Source organism: Hirundo rustica, chromosome 1, assembly GCF_015227805.2.
Source record: "Hirundo rustica isolate bHirRus1 chromosome 1, bHirRus1.pri.v3, whole genome shotgun sequence".
Classification (NCBI taxonomy): domain Eukaryota; kingdom Metazoa; phylum Chordata; class Aves; order Passeriformes; family Hirundinidae; genus Hirundo; species Hirundo rustica.
In genome coordinates, this window is record NC_053450.1 from 30,729,514 (window position 1) to 30,749,861 (window position 20,348).

Here is a 20,348-nt window from a genome sequence, read left to right on the forward strand (position 1 = left end):
TACAGACCTGTAAATTTAAATGTAGAATTTTTGTGGGCAGAATGCATTGACAAATACGCCTGATGGTAATACATCTCCTACTGATAGTCCCAGAACAGGTCAATAATAATGCTTATATTGATAGCAGCAATGCAGGGGATGTTACTTGGTATTATAGCTAAAATCCATGTTATCCCCTTAATTATAATTACATTAATATTGACAGGCTGTTGACAATATTCACATAACTATTGATAGATTTCTGTCAATAACATGTTTCTAAATAAAATATATTCATTCATAATTCCTACAATGCTCAGTAACAGCACTAATATATACCAGAAGAAATTCCCTTTTCCCTAGTGATAAACAGTTTGTTGTTGGTTTTTTTCTTTGTTGGTTGGTTTGTTTTTTGTGGGGTTTTTGGTTTGGTTTTTTTTTTTGGTTTTTTTTTTTTGTATTGTACAAGTGGGATGTTTATTTGTTTGGTTAAAAAAAGACAAAACAGACAAAATATAGGTTATTTAAGAACGGAACATTTTAGGAGTTTTTGGTAGGTTTTTTTTTTTTTTTTTTCTGCCAGTCAGTTCATTTTTTTTTTTTTTTCTATGCAGTATCTTTCACAGTATGAAGGGAGAACCTTACAAGTGCCAGTCTTTACTCTTATGCCTTAAAGAGTATTTATGTAAAAGGTTCATCGCACATCAAGTTTATTGTATATCTGAATGTTGAGATGTATACCTTTCATCGCTGGGTCTATGATTCTGAGTTCTTATGTTTAAAATATGAGAGTTAAAATAGTAAGGATTTCACAAAAATAATTTAATGAAAAACATGGAAGAAAACAAACATTTTCTATATTCTGTGTAGCTCAGCAAAATACAGAGTGCAAAAATAAAAAATGCAAAATACAGAATGCAAAAAAAAGCACAAGATAAATATCTTAACACTTATAGGGTGTTTTTATCTAGTTTTAAACTACTGTAGTTCTCATTTATTTCTACTGTAGTACTACTGTTTGCAAAAAAGTATGAACTGAAAAACAATACATTTCTGAAAGGACTTTGTATAGAAGTAATTTTTAAAGAGAATTTTCTACCATAGTAAAATTGAAAGTAAAATTTAGGGCTCTTCTCTCAAGGAAACTTGCTGTTATTCAGGTCATATGACATTTGAAGACATTTTCATTGGACAATGCAAATTTCAAACTGTTCCATTTAATATTTGCCTATGGGAAGTAAATATCTTCCCTATAATTGTAATAAAACCTTAAGTCAATTCAGAAGAAAACATAGTGGATAGCAGAGTGCTTTAGCACACTGAAATGTGCTTACACATTAAAATCAGATGTATATGGATATAATCTCTAGGTAACTTGTAGGGCCCAGTTAACAGCCTTGGCCTGTGGCAAGCTTTAGATGTTCTTAGCAGGAAAGAACTTGAGGAAAATGCTGAGATTTATTGCTTGAATTGAGAACACTTAATTGTTCATCAAAAAGAAACTTTTTTGGTAACATAGCTATGTTACAAGCTACAAGCATAATTTAAAAGATAGCATCCTTATTGTTGTTGGGTATTCTTCCTTTTCCATACAGTCTGTATAAATGTGACTAAAAGTTCAATCAGTTTCATAGCTGGTAGTTCAGGAAGAGACATTAAACATGACACAAACAGTATATTTGATGTTGATTCTGAATTTTTAAAAAATACTTGCATTTGGCAAATTTTCAAAGGTTAACAAACAGTTGTGCTGCACAGGCATGTTGTCTCAAAAGTGGTTCCCATTTTTTGTATACGAAGTTCCAGTGCACTCTGACAGATTCAATGAAATTCTTTCCTTCAAATACAGTTCTGTATAGGATGATGGACATGAAAAAAATCAATTAGATTCTGCAGGGAGGCATTGGGAAGGTCAAGCTCCAAGTCCCAGAGAAGATCTTTACAGCATTTAGTCTAGTCTCCTGTGAAAATTGGGAATAAATTAATTGCTAAAACAGGTATGTTTAGGCAGCATGTTGGTCAAGAATTTCTGAGGATGGAGATTTCAGTCTCGGTAGACAAAAGGTTCCAGCTTCCTGTTGTCCAATTGGAATTTCTCATGTAGTGAGAAAAACACAGTTGCCTCATTCTTTTGTTGCATCTCACAGAAAACTTTGACTTAATCTTCTCTGCAACCCTTAGTAAGTAGATTATTCATAAACCACTTCTTAGCTACCTTATCCTTCAAGTTGAACAATCTGAGTTCCTTCAAGCTCTTCTCATGTATCAGGATCTGGGGTTCCTTGATGGTATTAGTTACAGGACTCTTTCCAGTTTGTTGACAGTTTTCTGTTCATAGAAAAGAGGCAAAACTGGACTTAGTATCCCAGGTGTAGACTCACTAATGCCAAGTGGAGGATGATATGCACATTTTTCTGTCTGCTGGCTATACATATGGTAATGTATAGGATGCTTGTGTCTTGTGTTCAGCTTGCTGCCTGTCAGAATTCCCACATCCTCTTTTTTGAAACAGGTGTGCAGTCATATGGGCTCCCAGCCTGTGTATTTTCATGATCCATCACAAATGCTGTGGATTTGACGCATTTTCTGTTGTCTTCAGAAAGTTCGTGATGACCTATTATTCACTTGCTCAGGTTTCTTTAGATAATATAGTTACAGTGGGGGGAAAAAAAATTGTAAATATTTAGTCTATCTTATTTATGAGAAATGTACAATATAGATTGCACGTAGCACCTGCAGTAATGAAAAACAGTTGGAAAATATGGTTGAACTGATGTTGGGAAATAGTCTTAGTAGGTGGATCAAGGAAAATATTGGATAAGATGTCCTTTATGAGTAACTTTAGCATTTTTAAAGGAGATTTTGTATGTTGGGAGTTAAATAGAACACTGACACAAGCAGAACAAAGTGAAATGAGTAGAAGACAGAGTGAAGATGACATTAGACTTTAGGGGTTATGAGTGGGTAACCAGTGACAGGTTCCAGAGGAGATGGTTATTGAGGTTCTGGTTCCTAAAATGATAGCGGAGTGAAAAGATGAGGGATAAAAGGGTGGATGGTTATTGGTGCTGGAGTTTTTGAAGTGATGCAGCGAAATCCAGTAGGGGTTGAATTGACCCATTGATCAAAAATTAGAGGAGGGAAGTTGCTTGGATGATAATCGAAAATGTGTGCTTTACTCTGGTTCCTGCTACAGAACAGACTAAGTGTGAAGGAGACAGGCTTAGGTATACAGCCTTTGTATCCCAGTTTTTCCAGCTGGTGTGGGTTCATGCAGTGAACCCCATAGCTGTTTGCCCAGAGGAGGTGGCCTTGTACTACTTCCAGCCACATTTTGCCTGCTAATAAGGAGGGAGGAGTTAAAAAAAGACTGCCTGGAGGTATTGTATGCTTTATCCATGTAGCAATCTTAGTTAATTGGAAACTACTGTTACACACCTTACACTAAGGACAAAATCATATTTCCTTGCAGTGATAACCAGTTATAAATATGGAAAACAGTAGGTAAACTACAGATGATGCTTTAAACTGTGTTTTAAAACTTCTGGGGTGTTCTGTTCCAGTAAACATGGTTGTTAGTTTGAAGGATTTTATTTTTAGTATTCTTGGCACCATTAGCAACCATTGCTACCAAGACCCTCTACAGCATCTTTTACTCACAGTAATTTTGTATGGTTATAAGATTTTTCTTTTACAAATAAAAATTTGAGACACTATCTCTTATACTTTCTCCAGAAGGCTATGAGCTCCTTGCAGGTCTGTTGTGCAAAGAATCTGGTCTAGAAAGTCAAATATGTTGCATAGTGTCTGAAAACACTTCTGAATCACTTCAGGTTTTTTTCCGTTGACAAAAGTAAGCAAAAATTGGTTACCCCACAATTGAGGTGTTACCTGTATTTTGCTTCGGCAATTTATTGTATTTATTTCTCAGTCAGACTTCCGGATGCAACAACATTTAAAAGAAGCCATTTAAAAAATATTTTTATTTTTCTTCATGATTCTTGAGCAAGAGGAGTATACATTTGTTGAAGTTACTAGTGTATATTAATCATCTTGCCTGGAAATATTATACGACAAGTAGCACAATCCCACACCTGTCAAGAACACTCTAGAAAATATATGCAGACTTCAGTGAAATACTGTATAATAATTTATGTCTGAATGCTCAATATTTCTTTAATCTTGTATGATTTTTCTCCAAACAACTCACTGCCTTTATTGAAAAAAATGTATTCTTTCCACCTTAATTTTCATCCATATCTTTATGTAGTTCTTAAATTTGTCAATTTTTCTAAAGTTTTGCTTTCAACTGTAGCAATTGAAGTTTTCATATGGCAACACTTTGTCTGCCTCACCATTCTTTTCCACTTTTTTTTTTGTTAGTATGTTCATTTTCCCTATTTCTCCATAAAACACCATATAGTGTTACAGTTATTTCTGATCTATTTTAAGGTTCAACTGACTATTACAATTATGCAATAATTTTTTAAATGTATATATACATTTATTAATATGTATGTATATAAAAATCTGGATTTTTCTGAATATCTAGATGATGTTGAACAGTTGTTTATTACCAAATGTTAATTGTTTGTGAGAAATAGTCAAGTATAATTTCTTCAAAAAATGAGATGTTAAACTAATTTAAACGGATACTAATTTTATATTAATGTAAAGCTTCCTGAAAAGAATTATGGTATATTAATAACATATTTATAGAACACTCGCAGAACTTTGTTGTTTCTTGTCTATTGCTGGTATATTACAAGTTTGTTATCTTTAATAAAAGCAGAAATAGGAAATTTTCTATGATACTAAAATCTATTTGTGTTTTATTTCTAGGAAGTCTTTTTGTGAAGAAATGGCCTCCAGCGTTGGAAATGAAAAGAGTGTGAATCCTGTGCTCAGAATAAGTCAACTTGATGCTCTTGAACTAAACAAAGCCTTGGAACAACTAGTGTGGTCCCAGTTTACCAGCTGTTTTCATGGATTTAAACCAGGGGTGTTGGCTCATTTTGAACCAGAAGTAAAAGCGTTTTTATGTCTTATATTATGGAAATTCACTATCTATTCCAAGAATGCAACTGTGGGACAGGCTATTCTCAATATTCAATACAAGAATAACTTATCTCAGACGGAGAAATACCAACCTCTGAGCAAACACCAGAAGTTATGGTATCTAATTTTCACTGTTGGTGGAAGATGGTTGGAAGAAAGATGTTATGATTTATTTAGCAATCGTCAACAGCAATCTTTCTGCAAAATTAAGAGCTGTATTAGTTTTGGATCTGGACTTCTTAAGCTTTGTGGACTTCTAAATTTTCTGATTTTTCTTCAGAAAGGAACATTCGCAACCCTTACAGAACGCATTCTAGGAATTAGGTCAGTTTTTTGCAAGCCGCAAAGTGTTCGTCAGATAGGATTTGAATACATGAACAGGGAGCTCTTATGGCATGGCTTTGCTGAATTTTTGATATATCTGCTACCACTCATTAATGTACAGAAACTGAAACTTAAAATTTCTTCTTGGTGCTTGCCTATCACAGGTCTTTCCAATAGTGAAAACACATTAGCAGTTCACTGCAGGGAGTGTTCACTATGTGGGGAATGGCCTACCATGCCACATACCATAGGCTGTCCACATGTTTTTTGTTACTACTGTATTAAAAGTAACTTTTTATTTGATATGTATTTTACGTGTCCTAAATGTGGCTCAGAGGTACACAATCTTCAACCATTGAAGTATAAAATTGAAATGACAGATTTGCGTGTCTGATGTGAAATTGATTTGGGTTTATACTGTACATGATATGTATTGAAGAGATTAATGGAAGAATTCTGAAATTATTGAAAGGAGACTGCTTAAAGATGGTGGCTTTGGAGACTTTGTAATTTATTGTAACATATATTTTTACTGGTCTTAGGTTTTTATTGAGCAACAGTGTCGTAATGCCCTACCCCACTTGGCAGGTATGGGGAAGGTAGTTGAATTTACTCTGGGTGGTGTGTGGGAGAAACATTAACATTCTCAAAAGGTTCAATAAGAACTTCTGCTTGCAAAGTTTAGAATATTCCAATTGAATAAGAACTTGCCAAACTTTGACTTGGCAATCCTTAACTTACCCAGACACAGTGCCATTACCAGCTTAACTACTAGGTGGACTTAGTGGAAATGTTCTTTTCATGACTAAAGAATAATTTTAAATTTTAATTCCCAGTATGATGTTACACTAAAAAAAAACAAAGGTGTAAAGAAGGTGTAAGCAAAACAGTATACCTTCTAGACCTTTGTGAGATGACAGCTAATTTTCTAAGGCAACTATGTCTCTGATCTTCAATTACATATATATTGCCTTACACCTCTTCCCTCAGAAGCTGAGGGATGAAACTCATCATCCATCAGAATGCAGCAACTCTTTAGGGTAACTCATGTTCTTCTGAGTCACAGACACTGAACAAAACTGCTGACAAGATACTGTCTGTAGCAATTGCCACTCAAGTTTTTTTGGTGTGGTCAAGGTTGGTGCCAAATCTGAATTCACTTCCACACAGAAGATCAAACACAGTTATGTTCAGGATGATACATTAAAATAGGTAATTTCCTGCTTTTTGCTTTCACTATTTGCTTTCTTAGTTGGCTTTCCAATGCCTTAATTGTTCTAACACTTTATCCATTTACTCTTCAACCTGGCTTTATATGAATATTTTCTTTTTAGTTGCAGTCCTTTTTTAACAGGAAGTCTTATCCAGAAGAGTCTCATTACACAAAAATGCATTATGTCCTCTTTTGAATCTTAAATTGTCAAAAACATATACAGTTAAATTGAATAAATAGCTTTATGGTGGCTCTGTTGGTTGGCAATCATCAATAGTCAGTCTCAAGAATAGCAGAATAACAGCTGATTGAGTATCTTTGATGTACTTTATGAAATGCTTGATTACATTCTTCATTCTACATCCTGATTAGAGAAACCCACTAGCCTGTTTGTTTGAAGATCTTAAATTCTAGGTTTTGATCTTTTGAGTGACACAGAGTGCTTTCATCTGATGTAATTAGATATAGTTAGTAGGTGGGCAGCCCAAAACTTCATTAATTCTGCTACTGTTCTGTGAGTCAACAGAGACTTCAGAGCAAGTGCTTCCAGATACTCTGCTGCAATATTATTTGCTGTCAAATGTGTATATTAGCAGCCTGCCATATTTCTGTTATTTGCTGTTGGAATTAGAACCAGCACATGCGAACCTGTTTTTATTAGAATATGAAAGCTGACAAGTTATTTGGAGAGCATCCTGAAGTTAGTTCTTGGTCCTGAAGGAATACTGTATGAATTGTCCTTCCACATCACTTAATAGCTTTTCCCAAAGAAATGTATTGGCAGCCCTGACTTCATGGTGATCTAATGTCTCCAGAAACATCATCAGCATTTTTGGTACCTCGGTCTTTAACTATGTTTATTAATTAAGACTTCTATGCATCAAAAATCCAGTGTTTGTTGCTTACAATCATAGCAGACCTTTGTTTACTGTGGACTCTTCATTTATTCTGAAGTCTCAGAGCAATATTTTATCAAAAGAGCATGGATTCTCTGTTTTGGCCTCTGCTAGGTGTCATGTCCTTATGTAGGTGGTAGCTTCTTTCCTGTTTAGAAATGTTTCATTTTCCTGGGTATTAAAGAATGTTATCTTCCTTTTTCATTCCACCTCCCTCTGTCCTGCTGTTTGATGTGTGTAAGCTGTATGAAATTCCTAGGGTTTGTTTTGTCCCTTGCAGCTTCATGCAGGTAAAGTTTGTACTGTTTTTCATCCCTGCTACACTATCAGTACAAAACCTGTTTAAAGCAGTTTAGTACCTCAGTTGTACAGCTGTTTTCTGCTGGCTCTGCTATATTATACTTTACTGGGTTTTTTTTAATTGTTGGGAGGGGGGGGAGGATTTTTTTTTTTTTTTCTGGAATTAAACTTTTAATACTTAACTTATGCTGACTTATTATAGCAAAGCATTGTTCTACTTCTGTAGTACATCCTCATCACTGTGTTGGGTTTGTAGCCCATAGCATGAACAAAGTTTGTAAAGCCAGCGTCTTGTGGCATAAACCGGTTTTGTTACCCTGAGGTCCTAGATCTTAAGATGGGGGTTTAGTTCTTTTGTTTTCCATGCAAGTAAGCAGGTACCAAGCATCTCACAGAAGTAGGTGGTTTGGGAAAAGAATGTTTGTTTATGTCAGATGCAAATTTTTTTAACCTCCCATATGGTAAAACCTCTGCCCAGTTGTAGTTGAAGCTGAGATTAATGAGACCAGGGTTCCAACTTGAATATTGAAAAACTATTTGCTACCAGCTTACCTTTTTATTACTTCAAAATCAATATTCAGCATTTTCCTGAAGCACTTTAATGTTAAATATATACTTTTTGAATATTTTAATTCTGATTTGTTGTGTCTTGTGATCTATAAACTGCAGAAGAGTCTTAGTTGAAGATATTACAGGGAAAAAAATCAGATAATTTGTAGACTAATCAAAGGATAATTAGTTTTACATATTAATTACCTTGATAATTTGTCTTCATAAGCATTATATTTTTCAGGTTTAAACTCTACTTTAAGACAGGACTGCTACATCTGATTCTACTTCCTGCAGCAGAGGAAATAAAACTTGTTTTGGAATGTTTCTCTTTAAACAAAAGGGGATTAGTATTCAGCTACCATTAGAATGTACTTGTGTGTACATTTTAATGGTATATGTGCATCAGTGAAAAGGATAAATGCTTAGAGTTTAAGGAAGTTAAAGAACCAGAACTTCTTTTCAGTCTTGGATAAGAGTTACAGCCTTGTATTACCAGTCTTCTTTGTGCTCTGTTGACTTTGTGTGCTACATTAACATTTTCATTATCAAAAATCAAAAAATGTAGGCATAAATGAAAACAGACTAATTTAATTAATAAACATACTAAAAAACTTCACATTTCTTCATTTGAATGAGAATTACTGGTTTCTACAAGGTGTGATTCAGGAGGAATTCAGATGAAAGAAATCAGAGAATACTGATTTTTATTTCCACAAACCATCACCATTCCATCTACTCTGTATTAGGGAGGTCTTATATAAGTAACTTCATAGAAGCCTTAAAAATGGGAGTTTCTGTAAAAGAAATGGAAGGGATAGTATTTGATTCCTGACTTACATGGAAATACTCATTTTTTTCATGAGATATGATGGACAAGGATGAGCTCAGCATTAGTAAAGAGATGATGTGAAGAAAGATGAAAGATATGTATTTTCTAAATGCAGTCTATTACAATGTTCTCATTTGAGAATATTAATGCAATTGTTATCTGAATTGTGTCATTCTTATGAAAACCAAGTTGACAAATAAATTATACTTTTTAACAGGAGGTTCTGAAGTTTTCCTTTTTCATAAAAGAGTTTTTCTGAAAGGGTGGTTATTTCTTACTCCGTGGGTGACTTCATACTTCGCCATTTATGAGACTAAAATGCAAAGTGAGAAGCTAGTTTAGACTTCTCTTTAAAACTTTCTTCAGTTTTAGGTTTAAGCAAATTATCTTTTTCACATTTCTTCTTTTGAGCAGATTAGTCATAGCTGTTAGACTTCACTGTGTGTTTGCTAGGAAGCTGTGTTGCCTTGTACTGAAGAGAATATTGTGGCATTCTGGGCACAATACTGGGCACAGGAGAGTATTGCTACGACAGATAATAAAACTGATGGTCGTTTGCTTTTAATACAGTACGGTAGCCTGAGCTGCTGCAAGTCACAGTGCATGCAACCCAAACAGCAGCAGCAGTTTCAGAATGATGCTTCAATGCTTTGCCTATTCCCTGGAGAAACTCTTAGTAAAATTTGTTGAATAGATTACAGCTGCCTGCCTTCAACCTCCCAAGATAGTTTTATGTGCTGACAACATTAAAACATCCACCTGAATTGTTACCATAGTCTTCAGTTTCTGCCATTCCAGGGGTGTCCACTTCTAAAGCGAAGAGCTGGCACAAGCCTGGCAAAGTGGCCCAGTATCATTCAAGGAAAAGACGTTTGTGGGCAGAGTCCCTTTCAGGCTGGCCCCAGATGAATCACACGCCCAGGTGAATCACAAACATGCGAAGGCATCTGCTAAAGCCAACTAGTCATCTTTTCTCTAGAGCACACCTGGGGTTTCAGAATTCTTAAAACTGTCTGTTGATCTGCATGCAAAAATGCAGTTCTATTTCAGGTAAGAGCAATAGCTGGTGCAGGTAGTTCTATGTCTTGCAGGCAGCTTTTAATAAGTACAAAATCCTTAGCTGCATACTTTTCTGATCTTGGGTCTCCTAAGAGAACAAAATGCTGCAAAGTATGATAAAGTTGGCCAGTGTGCTGCCATTCATTGCACTTTTCATAAAGGATTCAACATCTCCATGACTGTTGCATTACCAATAATAACCTATCCCTGATTTATTTTGTATTAAAACAATCAAAAAAGGGTAAGAATAGGGCAAAACTGGAGGCAGGTGCTCTACACAAGAATCAGAGCTCTAGTGGAATGTGGCTGCAAGTTAAACAACATGAGGATTTCAGAGGGCCTGTTGTATGCAAAAACTGTGCACTCACTGCTGTTCACTCCATATATGGAAGACAAAATGGTCCCATGTGGTGTATGGTATTTCTTCTCCAAAAGCAATGCTTGAAAGACCAGAGCATGCTGCAGATGCAAGCATGGGATGGGCAATTAGCCAAGTGGCACAGCTTCTATTACGTGCATTGTGGAAAATAGAGTAGCAGTTCAGTTGTGTTTGACTAGTTGTCTCCAGGTTTACGCAAACTGGCCATTGCAGAAGGTATAGATGGACCTGTAGCATGCTGTCTCTGTTGTATCCTTTCACAATCCCTGTGACTGATAACAGCAACAGCAGTCATCCTGCAACAATTTCAAAGGTAGTAGAGTGGCAAGACACAAAAATGTGCGGGTTGCTCATTTCATCATTGCTTAGTGCCACAAAAACACAATTTCATGAAAATATAAATTGATCCAGGAGGAACAGGTGCATTATCCATACTTGCAGAACCAATATGGATATCAGGACATGGAAATTAGATGTATGAAGAAAATGGCAATTGAAAATTTTTCATATATACAGCAAAACAGTTTTTGCTGCAGAAATGCAAAATGCATTAGTCATTAAGAATAGATACCTGCACATTTGTAGTCATATACAGCTATTCCTGGAAACATGGCAGGATCAAAAAAGAACATTCAAGTTGTGAAATAGTTTTCTGAAATGTCTCAAATTCTAAATTAAAAAATTGTAGCAATCAAGCTCAACTCTTGCTGAATGTAAGAATAAAACGATTTGGTTAATCCTTAAAATTAGCTCCACTAATTAATTTGCAGGCATAAAACTCTCTTAAGATACACATGATTGTGAGAAGTTGCTTTTAACAGTGAAATGGTCAGTTCCTACACCTAAGCTATTACTTTAACTCATGCTTTAAAGAGGTTGTTGGAGGCCATTCAAGGAAAAGAATGTAATTGATTTTCCATTATTACAGAGGGACATTGCTTGCTTTCTCAGGAACTGCTCAAGAGCGTGATGTTTTAGATCTACTTTTTGAAGCAGAACATGGATGTTTTGGTAAAAGTATTCACTTTATTTTAAAATATATTAACGAAGGTAACTTAATATTGTCCATGCCTTTTTTCTTTTTTCTCTTGTAAGACCTTTTGGAATGGATGGGAATTTAAATTCTATTACAGAAGTAAAAGCCCCATTTTGGCATTTTGCAAGTAAATGATAATATTCTGTTAGTGACTGCCTTTTCAGTAATGTGGTGGTCTAAATTCTGAATTCTATTATTTTACATCTGCAGCAACTGAAAATATATTTTTTATAAACAGCAAACTTCACCTCATAAAAATTCATTACATAAGGGCATAAACAAGTACTTTTCCTTCCAGTCATTGGCAGTAAGTGATTCATCAGTTTTCCACAGAAAACCAATTTCATTGCAGATGTTCTGCAGACTCCCTGAATTGTAGAATCATATCATCCAATCCCAGCACAAGGAATGTAGGAATTTTTTTTAAAGGGTAGAAAAAAGGCTGTGCTTAGTCTTTTTAATAGGATTGAATATCATTTGCTGTCTCATCAGTTTTGTGAAATAACCATAAAGTAATCAGCTTGCCATTCTTTCCTTCCCTGTACAGGCTATCAACTTACTCACAATGCTGATTTCATAGCAAGTGCATAAGTTAATAACTTGCAGGAGAGCAAAATCTTTCTTTGAGGTTAAACAAAATGTAACTGTTGTTTCTTCTTTTCTTCATTCTTTCTCTTCTCCTTTGTTTCTTCTTTCTTGCTCTTTTCATTCCTTTCTTCCATACTTTCCTTCTTGTTTAATGCTTCAAAATATAAAAATTTCCCATAGTAATCAGCCACTAATTTTTGTTGTCTAACAAATTTGCCTTTTTTCTTCCCTTTAAAAAAAAAAAAAAATTAGAGTTTATTTTTCTAAGAACCAGTAATTAACTAGTTAATTAATTTCTGTTTTTCACAATGAGCCAGAAATGAAGAATAGACCTAAAAAATACTTCTTGCAAGTGTGTGCAATTTTGTTTAATTCTATTCTGTATAACATAGAATCCACTCTACTATATTTCCATGGCATTAACTTATGTAGATACAAAATTCAATTCTGATAGCTGAAGGAGGCAAAGGAGACAAAGGAATATATTAAGATGAAAGTGAAAAGGTATAGAGAAAGTTTGAAGCAGAGAAACCAGAATAGTAGCCGGCAAGCAGCAGGAACCAGAAATAATTTTATTTTTTTTTTCCGGTAGGAGGAATTAATTTTATTGACACCTCCAAGATGGGGTTGAATTTAGCCCTTAGAGAAGAAGCTTGTAGTAGCAAAATGCACAGATTAAGTCAGCAGGAAAATGTTCTATACCGCTTTAAGTCTTGCTGTATCTTGTATTGCCCATTTTGTTTTCTCCATTGCTACTATTCTTAACATAGCATAGAGAGAACATTCCTCCAAACATGAGAATCAATGAGATAAAACCAGCAAGATCCAATCTAGAATCATAGGATCCAAGAATTATTTAATTGGTAAAAGACCCCTAAGATGATCAAATCCGACCATTGTCCTAATACTGTCAAGTCCACCACCAAGCCATGTTCCCAAGTACCACATGTACAGGTCTTTTATATATCTCCAGGATGATGACTCAACTACTTTCCTGGGCAGCCTGTTCCAGTGCTTGACAACCTTTTCCATAAAGAAGTTTTTCCTAATATGCAATCTAGGCCTCGGCTGATGCAGCATGAGACCAGTTCCTCTTATGCTATCACTTGTTCAGGCTAAGAAACTACCGCCCCCTCCCACCATGCGCTCCTCGCCACAGATCCTTTCAGGGAGTTGTAGAGATCAAAAAGGTCACCCCTGAGTTTTCTAACCCTTGGGCTAAACAACCCCAGCTCCCTCAGCTACTCCTCATAAGACTTGTGCTCCTGACCCCCCACCAGCCCTGTTGCCTTTCTCTGGATATGTTCCAGCACCTCAATGTCTTTTTTGTAGTGAAGGGCCCAAAACTGAACACAGGAGTTGAGGTGTGGCTTCACCACCGGCTTCACCAGTTCCAAATACAGGGGGAACAATCATTGCCTTTGTCCTGGTCCTTGCTGCTGTAAGCCAGCATTGGCCTTCTTGGTCAGCCAGGCACGCTGCTGGCTCATGTTCAGCCAGCTGTCACTTGTCACCAGAGAGAAGAGATTGGTGCCTGTCCCTTAACTCTCCCTTCAGTGTCATCTCCAGGCTTAGCAGACCTAGTGACCCAAGGCCCTTCACTATCTTCGTTGCCCTCCTTTGGACACTCTCTAACAGTTTAATGGTTTTTTTATATTGCAGCTCCAAAAGAATTACACACGGGACTTGAGGTGAGGCTGCATCAGCAGGTAGGATGAGGTCTAGCAGGATCTGCCTTTTCCAAAGCAGGCTGGCTTGGCCTGATGCTCTGATTGTCTTGCACATGCCATATGGTGGCACTCAAGATGATCTTCCCTGGCATTGAGGTCAGGCTGACAGACCTGTAGTTCCCCAGATCCTTTTTCTGTCCCTTCTTGGAGATGAGTGTCACATTTGCCAACCTCCACTAAGCAGGGACCTCCCTGTTTATCCAGAATTGCTGGTAAATTATTGTGTTTCAATGAGCACTTCCTTAGTGCCTTATCTTGTATCTGTATCCAAAAAAATACTATATAATTTGATGTTGAAAATGAACAGTGAATGTCCTAAAGAAGAAACTTCTGTTGAATGTTTGAGAAAACAGGAAAATACAGATCTGATTGATCTTTGTTGACCAGATCAGATTCAGGAGTTCAACATTTACCAGCTATGCTATACATATACCAGAAAACTATACCTGTCTGGACCTGGGTTTTTTGGTACTCTGGCCAGTATACATGGCATAGTTCTCATCTATGTTAGTAAATTCACTACCCATCGTAGATGATGGCTTTGAATGCTTGGGCACAAGTGAGTGTTATATCTATAAACAGCCACAGAGAGTTAATTTCTACGTAATTTCTAACACATTTCACTTGGTAGGTATTCTCCATGTATTGCAAGTATTCTCAGATTGTTCAGTGTCACTGAGCTCAATAGTAGCTCAGATGCATGCTGCAGAAAACAGACTAGATGCATGCTGCCTTCTTCCATTAACCCTCACAAAAAAAAGACATCAGTAGAATTAGGGAGTCATAAAAGCAGCATCGGTTCTAACTGACATCACAGGTGCTGCAGAAGGATCTGTGGGTGCCTCAGCATGCTCTCTACTTCTTTATTTCTTCTCCTGTTCATTTCTTTCCCAGCCAGAATCCTTGAGTGGTTTCCCTCCTGTTAATATTAGAATAAGCAGAGAAGCTCAAACTGTTCGTGCCCATGTTTCCAGGCTAGAATCCATGATTTCTTAAAAACAGTGCTACAGAAATAATTTCTTCATTCCCATTCAAGTTCTTTCTCTGAAAAGACAACGAGGCAAAGCCTAGACTGGGTTAAGCATGACTTAAGAGCCTGCCTCAAGAGCCTGTCTCCTAGGCTCTTTCTTTCTAAACTTATGTGTGGCTCCAAACCACACAGGATCAGGACGTTGACTGTCTCAACAAAGAAAAACTGTATTTGTCATACCTCCTAGAGGACAGTGCACTCAAGCTACCTCTATTTGCCCTATGCAGATTATAGAAACAAAACCTTGAGCCCATACTAAAGCCCTGAGCATATGCAGGCTTTCACGCCTTCAAAAATCTACAGAATTTTTCCTGCACGTCTGTATTAAATTACATTGTAAACAGTATGGATGACTAGCAAATCTAAATTCAAAAACAGGATCAGATACTTAATTTCAACTTTACATAGAAGGTTGAACACTGATGTTGTCATTAGTCATGCTTTCTCCTTGTCTGTCCATGAAGATGGGGCTATGGAATGAGTGAAAACCAGCACAAAAAGATCTGTTCAGCCCTAAATTCAAAAATGGTGAAAAATAAGAAGTTGCACCCTGATAGAAAGGAAGAATGGGTATCTTTATGTAAGTTTATACATATATAAAGATATGTGGTGGTTTATGAACTACTGTTTTGAAAACCTACTGCTGAAGAATTAGACTTCCCTCTTCTGAAAGCAGTGCGGGTAGAATTAGACTTCCCTCTTCTGAAAGCAGTGCAGCTGTCCCACAGGGTGCCAGAGATTGTAAGATCAGGCACCTAAGGAGAAGAGTTTACACAATTTTGTAAGAACGAGCTGTGACAGGGCACGAAAATATGTTCCAGGAGAAAAAAAAAAAAAAGAAATATATATAGAGAGAGAGACTTACGGACATAAAAAGAAGAGGAAGTAATTTCAGAGAAAAGCGTAAGGAGGACTTGAAAAATGAGAAGGCACTTGGCAACTGGGGACAAGAAAATTTACCTCATGCAGCCACTTGGATTGAGGAGAGCAGCATGTAAAATGAAAAAAAGTTGATTCTTACTGAGGTATTGAAAAAACCTATTGAATTAAGTTTTTTCTTTCAAGATGCCTTGCTGGAGTTTTCTGTGTGAAAAACAATCAGCCTGCTAACTGCAGGCTTCAAGTGAATAGGTGGGAAAAGATTTTTCTTTCTATGATATAGGTTACACAGACATGTAGAATGGAAGTTTAATACTGTATTTTATCATTAGTCCAATGAAATTACAGATATCAGCTCCTTTAACAAATCCAAGTTATACCACATGGAGAAAAGGATTAAACCACATGCAGAATTAGGGTTATCTTCACTCCTTTCTGGCCTTAGACCATGGAAATGAAAGACTGGTTGGAGAAAGTTGCTAGGAAACCATAATCACAAGTGTCAGAATAATACATTTTATTTTAAAATAGGAAATGTTGATTAATGAACATACTTACAGATAATGAGTAAAAGTATTGAAAGCATCTATGTTCAATCCAATTTCAGATGAAACATTTAATTTATATGTTGAAAAGCCATTGAGAATTGAAAGTCATCAAGGTAAAGCTAACCAAGTCAAGCAGTTAAACTGAAGGACACAACAGTTTCAGGAGTACTTGATTAGAAGCCTCTAGATACTAAGAAGCAAGAGAAAACGTTTCCAACGTGTAAACCTGGTAACTGTAAAACAAAAGAATAAAAAGGGAAATTATTTAGCTGTTAGAGTCTCATGTAGACTAAGGTAAGATGAGACAACTGATTTGGAAGCAGCAAATTGTTTTAAAGACACTGGAGAAGACGTTGTATATGTATCACATTAAAATGAGAGAAAACTAAGCAATAAATTAAATTGATGGTAAAGAAACTTCAGTCTAAATGAAAAGGTAACTTATTAAAGCATGAACAAAAAGGTCCTAGGATTTATTATACCAAAACCTCCAACAGTGTCTACATGTTGATTTAATTTGTGTCAATTTAAACAGTTATTAGTCCCTGAAAACACTAGAATGATATTTTGCATGCAGGATTTATGATCCTTAGGTTCTTGGAACCAGGAGTCAGAGTTTGTTACATAGCTTGGAATCTGAAACTACAAGACATTGTCTCTCCTCTCTCACATTTAAGTGTAAGTGGTAATGCATAATAAGCAGTTTACTGTGATGGCCACCTCAGCTTCATGAACATGGAATGGCTTGTGTCCTTATTGATTCATGTCAGTGTCAAGGAAACCAGTCAACAAGATTGTCCATCCAAACCAAGTAAAATAATTTGACTGCCAGGAAGAAATTGCTTCCTATATGTCAATAGACACCTGCGGAAAACAGGAAATGAGATACTGGTCCAATGTCTGGCTGCTGATCACTCAGCCTAGTAGTAACGACCAAATCTTATGCTAGATACAAATCTTCCTAAGACTTCTAGGGAAAAAAATTCTGTAGTAACAGAACAGGAATCAAAAATGCCCTTAGAGTAATGGTAGTTTGAAATAAACTAATAATTCCATCTTAAATCTGAAATAATCTTAAAAGCATAAAATATTTCTATGGTGGTTTTACTCAATAAATAATAAATCCAGACATTTCTTTTTACCAAGCCATCACTTAACTAATTCTAAATCAAACATTTCTAATGAAATATTTTATTAATAAGTTTATATCTAAATACAGCACATATTATTTCTAATTAGCAACAGTAGCTGCATGCAATGAGAAAATAATCATGCCTAAACAATTACAGTGCAGGAAAAATACATTGTTGCTGATGTTAGCTGAAATGACAGTTTATACAGAGACAGTGTAACCTGAAATAGTGTTTCACTTCTTAAAAAACCCAATATTATTTTAATAATCAGCTCAAATTTGGGAAGGAATATAAGAAACACTATGTATAACTAATAGTTTGGCCACTATCCAGTAAAATAATACAGTTAGGAAAAAAAAGGTTTTGCTAATTTGTAATGGAGAACAGAGAGTGTACCTTGTGTGTAAAAAAAATGTGTACAAAAAGAAAAAAAAGAGACTGAGATAGCTCTAATGTGGAAATAGTTTGTAGATCCAAAGTTAATAGTTGCTTCCATTAACAGTTCCAAGCCTCTTGGCTTTTTACTTAACCAATTTCTGATCTGAATAAAGGCTCCTGGGCAAATCGGAAAAGGCTGACACTACAGATTCCTCTCTTGAACAGTGCCTTTATCAACTACCAGAAAGAAAAGTGAAGAAGAAATATTAGTTTATTATTTTGTGAGAGAAATTACAAACACTAAAGAAATATATATTTTTGGAACTCTGATAATATCACTATTTAGTCATCTTTATATGGTATGATATTAATCTGGATAGCTTATTTTGTATATATTGCAATATAATTTTAGACAAGTCTTGAATCTGTATATTAGTTAATGAATACAAACTCACCAGAAATACGACAAAAATAATTGCCAACAACTAGCAAAAATAATTAATTTCTGTTGTGTAAAGGGAAAAACAAAGTAAAACTCTGTATAAATTATTGTACTCTCTTTCCTCCTGCACCTTAGATGACTTATTTGCTGAAATACATAGCAGAATTTCCTCTTCTCAGGAGCCTTGGGGCAGCAGTTGCTGGATAAATATTAAAGTTATTGTATGGGGTTGGAAAACAGACGTGTAGAAATTAGTAGTTTCCTAGGAACATATAAGGGAGAACTTATTTTAAACTTTATATTCACAAAAAAAAAGACTAAATAAAAAATAAATGTGATTAGTTCTCAAACAGAAAAAATAAGATTCTATGAATATGTTCCAAAAAGTATTTCAGCACCTAAATGCTAGAGAATGATCCAGAATTAGGGTGGAATATGTAGACATTACTACTGAAAATTTCTTAGATATGTCTTAGTCTGGTACTACGCATATCCCTAAGTACAGCTGCGTGGGGAGAGCTGAGCATGACAATGTCCAGCTTGTGTCTAAGAGAACTTGGGATTTGTAAAGCAACCATCCTATCACCCACGTGTGCTGAAAAGTGTATTTCAGCAGACAGGCACCAGGATCCCCAAGCATGCATTGACAACTGTGTGTCATACATAAAACACAGAAAGAAGCAGTAAGAAATGCACCTGCCTTTGTTTATTTATTTATTTATTTGTTTGTTTGTTTGTTTAACAATAGGTAGAAGTGAGAGATTTGATTTCTGTGATATACCCCTCCTGGAAATTCAACTCACACATGCCTGTGAGGAGACAGTACCAGCTCTAGATTAGGCTGCAGGAGAGTCAGCAGTCAAAGATGTAAGTTTATAGCATCTCGATGTGTCCTTTTAATGATTTGTTTCTTTTCTGTGTAGGTTTGTCTCTATGCTTTCCACTGGGAGAAAGTTATTCCTTTTTATCCAGCTAAAAAGGTAACAAAGTAATATTTTGGCAGAACTACTTTGCCAATTAATATATCTTCTTTCTTCTGTTGACTGCCTGTTTTCTATCTTCTTGGAGTTCAGCCTTTGGGAGATACTGAAGACCTAGGATAACCGAGTCAACACTAAGAGAGGATGGCATTTGATGCATTCTTAAATGTAGTAGTAGTTTCTGCATTTGTCTTATTTCTTCTTCATCTTTATCTACTGGATCTAAACTATATTCAAATGCATCATTTCCAAATGATTTTAAAGTTCACAAATGGTATGATTTCATTTTTCTGTGTGCTAACAAAAATTAGATTTTTGTGTGTGTGTGTCTTTGTATTCAAATCTGAGAAGTGACACAAGACAAAATACTTCATTATTTTTTTAGTAACAGCAAAAATACTTCTATTTTAGCTTACAATACACTACTTTATTTTTTGGGGGCCTGAGTCCAGGAAAACTTTTGAGAATGTAAACCTTAATATAAGAAATATATAAGAACTTTTTGTATAAGAAAACAGTCGTCCTTCTTGTATAATAAAACAGTTATCTGCTGTTCTTGAGAAACAAAATCTATTTTGTGTAATACTTGTTCTAGCAAATTAAAGATATTTTACTTACTTATTTGCCTCCTAGATTGGAACTGCTGTACAGACACATAGCAAACGAACAGGCTTTACAGGAAGAGTTTAGAATGCTGACTGAGATATCCTGCATATATACCTAACATACAGTATGACTGTTGGATGAGTTATGGTGTAGAGATACACACAAAGGAACTTTGCCTTGAAGATTCAGTAGCTTGAGGAGAAATATTTGCTGTTCAGTTTGTGCAGTTCCTCCTCCACACAATGAATTTGTTCTGAGTCTTTATCTCTGCTTGGATCAAAATACCCACAAAATCATTCAGATTGTCTCCAAACAGCACTGAGAGCTGCATTTCCTGCATTTTGGCAGACCAGTAGGAGTGTCATCAAAGTAAACGTGGCTTTTTCTGCTATTTCCCTCCCACTTTCAA

At 35.7% G+C, this 20,348-nt stretch overlaps 2 protein-coding genes across 7 annotated transcripts in view; one reads left to right on the forward strand and one right to left on the reverse strand.

Annotated features, from left to right (window-relative positions):
- Positions 1 to 19,559, forward strand: part of PEX2 (peroxisomal biogenesis factor 2) — a 33,374-nt gene extending 13,815 nt beyond the window's left edge. For 5 of the 6 annotated variants that reach the window (XM_040079745.2, XM_040079755.1, XM_058422936.1 and 2 more), the window contains one exon: positions 4,822 to 9,360. In XM_040079745.2, coding sequence (XP_039935679.1) covers positions 4,841 to 5,755 — 915 coding nt within the window. In that variant the 5' untranslated portion in view covers positions 4,822 to 4,840 and the 3' untranslated portion in view covers positions 5,756 to 9,360. Of the gene's footprint in view, positions 1 to 4,821; positions 9,361 to 19,276; positions 19,334 to 19,426 lie in introns of those variants that run through there. The other variant, XM_058422941.1, reaches the window with a different exon arrangement.
- Positions 19,560 to 20,232: 673 nt separating this feature from the next.
- The window catches only part of ZFHX4 (zinc finger homeobox 4), a 178,020-nt gene continuing 177,904 nt past the window's right edge, over positions 20,233 to 20,348 (reverse strand). The window contains 1 exon segment of the mRNA XM_040085142.1: positions 20,233 to 20,273. Within this exon segment, the coding sequence (XP_039941076.1) occupies positions 20,233 to 20,273 (41 nt within the window).